At 46.3% G+C, this 12052-nt stretch overlaps 1 protein-coding gene across 1 annotated transcript; it reads right to left on the bottom strand.

Moving 5' to 3' along the window:
- Positions 1–4274: 4274 nt before the first annotated feature.
- Positions 4275–7012, bottom strand: LOC141409557 (testis-specific Y-encoded protein 2-like). The gene is given in 7 exon segments (XM_074030628.1): positions 4275–4477; positions 5177–5258; positions 5366–5511; positions 5611–5722; positions 5851–5928; positions 6535–6978; positions 6980–7012. Coding segments are annotated over 7 exon segments (918 nt in total). The 3' UTR covers positions 4275–4454.
- Between the last annotated feature and the right edge of the window lie 5040 nt (positions 7013–12052).

Genomic DNA, 12052 nt, shown 5'->3' with positions numbered 1-12052 from the left:
TCCAAAGTAAATGTATAGTTAATATGTTTACTGGAGACATAAGTTGAAATAGTTATTTGTTATTAAACTGTAATTTTCAAGTTTATATTTCATATTGGGAAAATTCTCATGGCAGCAGGTGAAGGGTCTGTGGTAAAGGTCACCTGTTGCTGAGAAAGGAAAATGAGCAAAAGTAAGTGTGTTGTGGAGGTGGAGAACAAATTGGAATAAAATAGGCTGACGATTGAGATGACATAGTAGTAAGAATCACAGTAATGATGTGAAATGCAATTTCGTTTTTGGTTTCTTAGTACTCCGTTGAGTCCATTATATAAATGTAAGATATTTTCACATAATTTAGTTCTTCTGTGAAATGAAGGGGAAATCAGCAAGCTCAAATGCTTTGCATGTATTTTGAGAACGCTGCAGATGCTAAAAATGCTGTCGAGGATATGAATGGAGATGTAACCGTCCCTTATTCTTAATCTCCAAACTGCTTTTCACTTAACAGCATTTCAGGATCTTTTTGGTATTACTAAACTTTTGAAGGTGGCGTAATGTCATGTGATCTGAAATGCTTTAGATATCCTCTTCTTTTTGCCTGAGGAAGTGCAAGTGTAGTTGGAAGGATATTGGAATAAACGTTACGTAAATGAACGTATGGCAGTCCTGTTTGTATGTTACTTGTATGGAATACAAGTACATACACTTGTATTCCAATACAAGTGTAAATAGATCTTCAAAGCTTTCAAGCAGCATTCAAACTTAGAAGGAACTCTCACAGAAAGGAGAGAAATCAGTCAGTATTTCCTAAAAGCTATTAATGGATTTAGTTCCAATTCATGGAAATACATCTATAGCATAGACAAGCTATGGATAGACAGCTAGACAAACTTACAAGGTGGAAAATGTCTACAGAGAGACACCAAGACAGACTCACAAGAAGAAAAGATTCTTTCACATTTTCTGAAAATACATTCTTGAGAAAGTATATTTCAACCAGATTTTTACATTTAAGGAAGTGTTAAGTACTTGAAAGTAGAAACGAACATGAGAAGATTGAAATTGGGTAACAGAATGACTAACTGGCATTTTTGCCCCATCCTTGCTCTTTCTCTCCTACAAATATTGTTATCCTGTTAACGCAGTGATTTGTTGTAACATGAATACCTAATGACTCCTTTTTCCCAGTGTGTTTGAGGACTTATTTTGATCCAACCAATGGTCTCTGTCTTATTGAATCTTAAATTCTGGGGATTGTGTGTTTATCGCAGCTTTAAAGAGTTGTGTCCTTCTATTACGTACGGAATTCCTTTATATTACCATGAAAATCATTGCATTCTGGACACTTTCAAGTTGTTCTGTTTTACTGCATCACCCCAATCTCCTGTTAGTTCCCGTTACTCTTTATGCTATCACCAACGTGCTTTGCTGGACTTCTTGAGAGTTAATCTTCCCAGCGTGTGTCTCACAAATAGCCATTTATGCTTCAAAAACAGCTTACATTTTACATGTTTTTCTTCACTGTAAATTGTGGGTATTTTGTCCTCACTGCACCATGTATTAATGTGTTGATCGTTAAATTGACTTAAGTACATATTTAAGTTTTCCTTGTTGCTTTTATTTCTCTTACGTCTAGCACACTTCCTGGTACATAGCAGAAAGTCCATTTTTTGTTCACAGTTATACTTTTATATTTTAAGTTTTAGTAGAAACTGAAAGTTGCTTGGTCTTGTAGGTATGGAAAAAATCTTATGTATAGTAATCTGAGAAAAATAATAACTAACTGGTTACTAACAATTAAAAATGAACTTTGACTTAAGAATTAATGTCTGCCTTCAGCTCGTTGGTAGAACAGGCCTTGTGGAGCCATGGGATTATCCAAAGCCGGGAGAAATGTTTTAGTTGTCACGGAAGTCTAGGAATTTAGGGAAAGAAGGACAGAGTCATACAAGAAATCATTGTAAAAAGTGGTTTTAGACAAGAAAAATATTGTGTTTCAGAATCTGTGTTCTTTACATAATATGAAATCATTTTAACATTCAATGTCCCATGTCATGTGGATGAGAGAATTACGGAGGTCCTTCACGCAGAGAGCCAGGCTCCTCCCAGAGAACGACCATGTGTCACCAAGAGATGAGGGTTACACGCAACAAAGGATAGGCAAAGGAAAAATGGAAAAATTGTTGACTTTTGTTGTGGTGATGAAATTCACAAAACAAAATTAAACATTTTAAGGTAAATAGTTAAGTGGCGCTTAATACAACCTGTGTTGTGCAACAACCACCTCCATCTAGTTCCAGAACATTTTCATCACTCCAAACTACAACCCCACTACCCGTTAAGCAGTTCCTTTCGTTTTCTCCCTTCCCTCAGCCCCTAACAAACAGCAATCTGTTTTCTGCCTCTGAAGGTACCTGTTCCGGGTATTTCATGTTGGTGGGCTCAAACAATACAGGACTTTTTATAACTGTCTCCTTTCCTTTGCACGATGCCCTGAAGGATCGTTTACATTGTAGCACTTCTTTCCTTACACAAGCTGCTGACCCATTATTTTATTTGGGTTGTTTCCACCACTGTATTTCTACATACCTATTTGTCTGGGCACCCTTATTCATTTCTCAGTATGTGAGAATGGAATTGCTTGGTCCTGTGATAATTGTGTTTATTTTCTTGGGGAACCACCACATTTCTTCATAGTAGCTGCATCATTTTCCATTCCAGCTAGCATTGTGTCAGGGTTCCAAATTATCTACGTCCTCTCAAACACTTGATATTTCCTGCTTTTTAAAATGTATTCCCATTCCAGTGTGTGTGAAGTGTGCTATCTCATTTTGGTTTTGAAATGCATTTTCTGAATAACTAATTATGATGATTTCTTCCATGTGCCTTTTGAGCATTTGCATATAGTATTTGGAGAAACAACTATTCGTGTGTTTGGTCCTTTATTGTGTTTAAGTTGTAAGTTAGTTATGTTTGGGATACGAGAAGTTGATAATTTAGAATTTGTTGCTTTAACTTACGGAAGCAGAATTCATACGAGTTCCTGAGACACCAGGGATGATGGTCCACCACCTAGAGGTTATGGATACCATGATTATGGTTATTCTAGTCGGGATGAACATTCCTCTGGAGGATATAGGTACTATAATAGTTTCCGGTTCTGTCAAATGGTTTTCTGAAGATGTTCCTGCTGACCGTAGCAAACCTGTCGTAAATGTAGTGACCGTGACGGCAACGTTGGGGGACGTGGTAGAGATCATTCTGACCATCCAAGAGGAATTTCTTACGTATCAGAGTTATGGTAAGTGTCCAGGTTTGATTTGTACATTATAGTATTATATTTAATAGACCAGGTCATTGCTTTAATAAAAATTTAAGGAAAATCGTAAAGAAAAAAATGCACAAAATGCACTCGCATTGGTGTTAGCTACGTACATTTTCGCCTCCTCACCTAAAGAAGCATCTTGGAGAAAAGCTTAACCAAACTAAAGATGTAAACATCAACAACATCGTCCATATTCTGGGTCATCAAGTGACAAGACAGTCCAGGCATGGATCCTCAGGCAATCTTATATTCCACAAATCCACCACCTTTCCCCTCACTTCTGCATGTTTGTGTTTTGCCTTAGTCACCTACGCCAGAAAAAAAAAAAAAAAAAAAAAAAAAAAGGGCGTATCCTGAATGTCTTCTCATATGCCTCTGAAACCTTTCCCATAAGGCTTCCATATACCTTATGTGCTCATTTCTTCTCACGTTGGTGTGTGAGAAGTCCTGAGAGGCTGATTGTCCCAGAAAAAGATTATGCATTCGCCTTTAAAGAAAAATAAGCTGTGAATTCGACACGAAAGATAACGTTAACATTTCCATTATCCTGTGCTATCTTAATGTGACTGATGATACCCAAAATGAAGGATTTTGCAGGTACCTTACCCCAGCAAACTGGGCCCTGGATATCTCAGTGTCCATCACCCAATGTCATTGAACTATCTCTGCTTCCATAGGATGAAGTAAGCTGTCAACTTAACTGTCTTCTGTTTCTTGTACCTCCCCAACTCTGTGCTATAGAAAGAATCCCAAAACATTTCACACCAATTCACTCTACAAATTCAGAGGCCCAGCTCCCACACAGACTGGTCATTTTCATGAAGAGAATCAAACATATAGATTGATCAATTCATTATGACAGCGGAATCCAGGGGATCAACCGACACACACACACAGACACACAGACACACACACACACACACACACACAGAGCCACACATCCTTAATACTGTTTATTTTTTATTCCATACAATTCAATTCCCCCACCCCGCTTCCTGTCTTCATTTGCTGTGACTGGATCTGCTTGTCCTTTAGTTCCTGTGCACAAGACCATGCTGAGTGCTGACATCCTGCATACTGTAGTAAGTTTTCAGGAGTTCTGCCGTGTTAGGTGAACACAGCACCTGTGTCCGATGCTCCATCATATTCAACCCAACATCTGCGCGTTCCCTAGAGAAACACAAACACATGTCAAATTGCATCTCCTCTGAGCCACCATTTAAAATGTTTTAATTTTACGGCCTGCTGAGAAAAGACTACCCCTTCCCCTTTTGTGATCTCTTCAACTTCCTCCTGCCGTGCATGTGTTACAAACTATTCTCTGCAATACCTGCCCCATTTCCAGTATTCTCTGTGACAGGAGTCAGCTAACAAGACGCGTTGTACACTAAAAGCACACGGAAATCCGATGGGGTAATAGCTTAAGGAAATCCATCGATCTAAACAGTCCTTTGTGGTCTGTGGCAAGGAGGACAACCAGGCACATTCCGGGAGCCCAAGCTTTAGGGGTTGGTAAGATGACTCCCCGTCGGGTTGACGGCCATGGAACCAAGTGCCACAGATTGAAGGTAATAACTCGGCTTTACTTCTCAGTGAGTGTGGACACGCACTATGCTTCCCCGGGCTTAAGACTCCACAGTTATAACCTGCTTTGCAGTGCAGTGTCTCATGTGCCTTTTTCAGCCCAATGCCATGAATGTCCTGGATTCTGTCATGCTGTGTCTTCCTCTCAAGGAATTTCCACATGGATAAGACGGACCCCCAGGTTCTACATTTCTGAAATGAGCCTCCAGGCTCCCTGAATAGAGAGGTGTGTCAACACCCTTATCCCGGGTATCAGACAGCTCCAGTTCCAACTGTACGCCTCACCTGAAATCTCTGTTTCCTCTTCAGGTGGCTTCATCCTCCTGTAGTATTGCAGGGGATTGCGCCACAGGTCCTTACATAGGATCTGTCAGGGGAATCAACCGGAAAAGGCCTCATGAGAGCTCAGACTGGTGACCCAAGCAGCTGGGAACACACCGGGGTCATTCCTCATGTTTCCCAGCAAGGACCCACCTCAGCAATCCTATTGGATCCTGCGAAGTTGTGGTCAGAAAACCAGTTGAAGAAGTTAAGACCGCTGTTGTTGTGTCTGCGGCGATAGGCCTCAACTTCATAATCCTGACACCACTGAATTGGAGTGGAATGAGAAGCCCTGTATTCTACAGACAGAGGATGTTTTGGTAAGGGGGCTGGAACACGTTGGCACTGATCCACCCACCTTCCTCCTTCCACTACCCATCCTGGGAGCCACCTGTCACCTGTGACGTTCACGAGATATTCCTTGGTAATCACTTTATTCTGGAAGTAGGGGTTACTCCGAAAGAACAACATGATCTGGCAGAGATGAACGGGATGCTTCGCTTCTTTCACCTGTCCGGACAAGGTGGAGAAAGCTTAAACACCTTTTTGGCTGAGGTGCCCACTGTTGCCTGCAGGAATAAATTATGTCCCTTGCCCTCCCCCACTCAACCCTCCAGCCTTAGTCTTCCCGGCCTCACCTCCAAGTTGATCATGTAGCTCAGCATGTCTTCATCTTGGTCAGTGAGCAGGGCCGACATCTGAGGGTGGTTTGCAATCTGATTGAGGTCAAAGAGCCTTGAGATGCAACGGAAAGAAAAGCTAGAAGCAACGGGGAAGGCCTAAGAGCACCCAGAGGGGCGGCTAGGGGATTTTTTCAGATCTGCATCCATGAATGACCTCCCTTTCTCCTCTCCCTCCCCCTGAATTCAGACCTCTCGGGGTTCACCGAGGGTGTATCATTGTGAGGCTGACCGCACTGACACGGGGAGGGGCGATATGCAGAGAACTGCCGGTGTCTGAGGCCTGGCAGAATCTGCTCATACCCGAAGAAGCCCAGTCCCAGATCGGACTGGCAAGGCGGAGCAGTCACAGTCCCTTAACAATAGCTTGATTCACAGCAACACGTGTTCTGCTGAGAACTCGCTTCTGCTCTTCAGAAAGATGCCCCAAACGTCTGCTGCTTGGCACCATGAAGCGTTTCTCTCACGCACGCAGGAAAATAGTACCCGTGTCTGCTCTGGCTTTCTTCAGCCACATTTGTCTGTGGACACTCACCCGTGTTCCCCAAATGGTCACATCGACGCCGAGCCGCCCGTAAGTTCCTTACACTTCCCAAGAGCACCTCTCAACTGGAAAAGCAGAAGAAACACTGCAAAGGATACAACATTGGCCCAGAAGCCAGGCATGCTCTGGATGATGGCGCCTCTGCGGTCCAGGTGGGGCTTGCGCCTCCGCTCCATCTTTTCCCTCTGCTGAGAAAAGGCCTTCCTGGCTCGGGCATTAACCGGCTCCAGCTCCACCTGAACGGCCAGCAGCTCCTCCAGTGCAGACTCTGGGCTCATGGGCCCAGGGCCAGGCTGTGCCCGCTGGACCTGCTCCTGCCGCTTCTCGTCGGCTTCCTGGTGGGCCACCACCTCCACCTCCGCCATTATGTCATCCGCTCCCAGCACCGCCTCCTCCCCCAAAGCTACCTGCTCGCTCTGCGCCCCGGCCTCCCCCTCCTGTAGAGACTCCATCCTGAAGACGGTGCCCCCCTTCGGACTCCCACTGACCACCGCCTGTGCTGCCGGACCCTCACCGCAGGAACCCTGCCGCTGCCCTTCACCGCAGCCGGTGGGACGGCGGGCCCTCAGGGCGCATGCGCCGGGCTAGCAGGCGCCCCCTAAGGGACTGCACGCAAAGGGCGCAGGGAGCCGCGGGAAGACATGGAGACCAAAGGGCACCAGGAGCCCCTCCAAGACCGCGGTTCTCCCCTGGCGGCCAGTCAGTGCGAGGGCGGTGGGCGTCTCCCCGGGCAGCAGCAACCTAGGCTGGCCTGCAGTCCCAACCTCCCGAGCTATGCCTCCTCTGAGAAGCCCTCGGGGCTTGCGCCAGGTAGCGCTGCATCCAGGCACACGCGGGCTGCGTGGCCTTTGGAATCTTGGGCATGGAAGCCCTGTGCCCTCACTGACATCCTGAGTGTGGCAAGCCATTGACCCACACGGCACGTATGAAACATCTCACTTCACTGGGCAGGCCAGGTAGATGGAATGGAATACTGCAGATCCAGAGGAGAAGTCTCTCTGGCTGCTGGGGCGAGGGCAGCCGAGGCGGCCTGGGGAAAGTGGGTCTGGGCGGGCGCGTGGGAGGAAAGTCTCTTGGTTAGGCTGAGGTGGAATTCGTCTGCTCCAGAGGCCAGAAGGCCGGCACGCCCTCTGGCAGGTCTATGACAATACAGACTCCGCGTAGCAGGCTTCCTCCCGGAGGGTGCTGTACGGAAAGGAGCATTCCAAAGGGGCTCCCGTCCTATGCCCTAGACGTACCGGAGGCCAGCCTCCAGGGCTGGCCATGGACAGCCAGCGTGCACACCGTTGTGCACTGCCTTGCCGACCCAGAGGCTCCCATAGCGCTGAAGCGCCTGTCTCCCCCCTGCTGGCGCTGGACCCAAAGGGGTGTAGGCCCTGAGCATACATAACCTCCTTTGCACCCAAGCCATTCCCATAGGGAGCGCCAGGCACGACCCTGCAGCCCCTTCTACCTACAGGGCTTCCCTCAGGTGGACAGGCCCACCCGTCAGGAAGCCCAGGACAAGAGGACACCACACACCTGGACGTCAGCAGAGCGTGTCCAACATCCAGCACACAAGGGCCTCCTGCGGCTCCTGAACCCTGAGGAAGCAGCCGCCTTATATCACCCCGCCCCCCGCCCTCGGCCGCAACCACTTCCTCTGTCTCCTTTCCCTAGTTAGTGCAGGTTTCTTGGCCTGGCTCTCCCCACCCCAAAAACCACCACAGTTGTGAGGTTGCCTCCTCGACAGACAGCGACAGAGAAGCAACAAGCGAGGGCGACAGGCCAGATGCTCCAGATTCTCTGTGCTCTTGAAAATTGCAGGGTGTCACGAGACTTGCTCAACGAGTCGTCTGGAGGCTCCTTGACCAGAGGTAAATTGTTTGGCACACTCAGTTGTTGTCCTGGGTCAGAAACCATGGTGAAGTCCTGCTTTGCTGCACGATGGATGTGCAGGTCAGGCTGGGGAGCCTGGGTCTGCGGGAGGGGTCCAGTGTCTGAGTCCGTTTGAGGCCTCCCTGGGGCCCGCGGTGTCTCAGTGGCAGAGCTGGGAATGGGAAACTCATGCTTCACTCCAGCTAGCAGGCCACCTCAGTCCAGCTAGATGAAATGGTCGCTTCGAGTCCATCCCGTTTCTCCTTGTTGGCCAGGCAGGTGGAGGAACTCAGTCATCCCCAGTTACTGGCGGCTGAATGAAGATTTCCTTTTGTCACAACTTTAACTTCCACAGTGAAAGTCATCCTGAAGGACTATTGCTTTGGCATCCTTGGTAAGGAGTGCCTCCCAGCATAGTAGGGGAGCTGGTGTGTGGGAGGGTCTGTGTGGCATGAAACTTCCTGGCTCCTCTCCCCCCAGGGAACGGGGTGTCTCATTGCACTTCAGTCCGGTGGTTCCGGGATCATAAAGATAGAGCCTCCAGCTGCAGGCAGAACATTGCCTACCTGAGCTCGTTCAGCTGCTGGGCTAAAAAATGACTGCCTGGGTTTTGGCAAGATTGCTGAGGAGGGTTCCGTGGCAGGTGCATCGTGGGAAAGGACCTCACTGGTCATTCCTTGGCCTCTGGGGAATGGGCTCTGAACTGTGACCTGACCTACGGTGGACCCCCTTCTGCAGTCCCCCAGATCATCAGCCAGGGCCTATGGCTCAATCCATTGCAGTTCTACTCCAGGGAGGGAGGGACGGCATTAGAGAGGGAACAGACGGCATTAGAGAGGGAACAGACGGCATTAGAGAGGGAACATTAGAGAGGGAACAGGCAAGCAGCCTAGGGCTGGGAATTTCGAGGCCTTTGAGTCCTGGTTCTGTACCCCACATGGAGGACCTAAGGGTCATGGAGGAGACTTAATGAGCAATCACAGGCCATCCATGGCTGGGGGAGACAGGCACTTCAGGGAACTGTAACACCCACATTTCAGGATTGGGCAACCCTAAACTACCTGTGATATATATTTGGCTAAAATTAGTAGGTGATAATCAACGCTTTAGGGATAGCTGTGTTACCAGCTCCTTCCACTGCCCTAGGGCCTGCTACCACCTGGGGCTCAGTTTGAGCTCTAGCAGGACCTCCTTACTCTCCGTGCCGATGTCCACCTGAGGGCCATCTAGGTCTACGTCCTTTCAGAAACGTTCTCCCAGGCCTGTCATAATCTGTTTTGATGATCCCAGGTTACCCTGACATATATTCTCCTATCTGACATCCTCACTCCCACTGCCTTGCCTTCCCGGATACGAGAAGCCACTGCACAGGGAATCTGGAGGACCACACTGGGCTCCAGTGTGAGCAAATATTCTCTTTTCTTTATGTACATGTTGTTTAGAGTTTCATCCAGGGAGGAAATGTGAAGAGATTGCAAAATGTCTGCGAACCCTCAGTATAAGTCCAGGGAGGGAACCTGGCTGGGAATTAAGGCGCACCTGAGTGATGGTGTGTACACCCAGTGTCAGTTACGTTCATAAACACTTGCTTCCTTAACATCACCTACTATTAATATAAAACTTATTTTCTTAGAATATTGAAGAGCAAATATAAACTTGAAAATTACAGTTTAAAATCAAATAACTATTTTACTTTGTGTAATGAAAGTATGTATGTACTTTGGAAAATATACATATATAAAACCAACATATGTGTGTGTGTATCTATATGTTTATATATATGTATTTATACATATATATACACATATATACAGTTATACCCATATATAACAAAATAACAAGATATACATATTTATATATAAATACATATATATTCACATACACATATATATACAGACACACAACATATATATGCAAACATAAACATATATATAACAGTTGCATTCCAATATGGAATTTCCCAGTATTTCCCAAATACTGCTTTAAGCATCTTTTCATTGGTTTCTAAACGTAGGCTACCAATGAGAAGCTTGACAGGCCGATCTAATTCCATCATTTTGCTGTAAATGGTTCAGAAACAAATAATTAATAATCCCAAAAGTTAAAATTTTATTACACACCATTGGAAATTCAAGGGAAATTCTCTTACAGAGGCTGACATCATTTTAATATTTCTTAGTTCAAATATGTAAAATTTGTAACATGCAGAGTGAAAGGGTCACTGACTTTATGGACAAATGCTGCATGTCAGTACATACCTGACAAAAACGTGTTTGTAAAAATGATATGAGAAACGCTATTGTAATGTTCTTTTTTCTTTCTTTTTGAGACAGAATCTGGCTCTGTCGCCCAGGTTGGAGTCCAGTGGTGCGATCTCGGATCTTGGCTGCAAGCTCCGCCTCCCAGGTTCACACCATTCTCCTCCCTCAGCCTCCGGGGTAGCTGGGACTGCAGGCCCCCGCCACCACACCTGGCTAATTTGTTTGCATTTTTATTAGAGATGGGTTTCACTGTGTTAGCCCGGATGGTCTCAATCTCCTGACCTCGTGATCCGTCTGCCTCGGCCTCCCAAGGTGCCGGGATTATGGACGTGAGCCACCACGCCCAGCCTGTAATGTTCTTAAGCTGCAATATGCAGGGTGATGCATTTAAATAATTTTATTTGATAACTATATATTTATACTGTACAGTGTGATGTTTTATGTATCTTTTTCTTGAGATGTAAATTTCCTGTTGCCAAAGTGCATTGCTCACTGCAGCCTCCTCTACTGAGCCTCAAGTGATCCTCCCATGTCTCAGCTACTTTGGAAGCTACAGGCACTCAGAGCTAGTAGATAACTTTTGTGTTTCTTTAACAGACGCTGGTTTCCCCATGGTACCCAAGCTGGTCTGGAACTCCTGGGCTCAAAAGATTTTCTGGTCTGGTACTACCAAGGTGATGAGATTTCAAAGGTGAACAACTATGCCCAGCTTGATATTTTAATAAATGATTAAATTTTTTAATAAAAAATTAAATTTTTTACAATATTTTAGTGATTTCAAATATACAATTGATCAGGGATCCCCAAACCCTATCTCCCACCAGTACCTGTCTGTGGCCTGTTAGGAACCCGGCTGCAGAATAGGTGGTGAACAGATAGCACTGCCTGAGCCCACCTCCTATCATATCAGGGAAGGTAATGGATTCTCACAGGAGTAGGAGCCCCACTGTGAACTGCGCATGCGAGGATCCAGGTGGTGCTCTCCTTGGAAGAATGTCATGTCTGAGTGTGACCCGAGGTGGAACAGTTTCATCCAGAATCCATCCTCCCTATTCCATGCTGGCCTGCACTGTTCCCCTCACAGCCCGGCTGCCCTACCTCTGCCCCCTGTCACACTGCTGTGACCGGAAGTCCCTCCCTGCCCTGTGCGTCTCCTGGAACTGCCGCCCCCCATCTCCCTAAGGTGTCCATCTCATCACTTTCTCCCCCTATCCACCTCTTGTCTGTGCAAAAATGCCTTCCACTAAACGGGTCCCTAGTGCCAAAATGGCAATAAAGGAGCTCATTATATTATGCAGGCTGATATCCAACTCATCACTTCAAGCCATCCTCACACCACCTCTTCACAAAGTGGTAGGATTACAAGAATAAGTCAGTGTGCCAAGTTAACAGAATAACTGAAACACATTTATTTTGTCTCCGTTTTAAGCTATCACCATTTATCTCAACTACACCCACTTATTCAGTTTACATTATTTACGGTGCCAGATATACATGA

Source organism: Macaca fascicularis, chromosome Y (genome assembly GCF_037993035.2).
Source record: "Macaca fascicularis isolate 582-1 chromosome Y, T2T-MFA8v1.1".
Lineage (NCBI taxonomy): Eukaryota > Metazoa > Chordata > Mammalia > Primates > Cercopithecidae > Macaca > Macaca fascicularis.
Note: the sequence above shows the minus strand (reverse complement) of the source record. Positions and strands in the feature narration are given on the sequence as shown.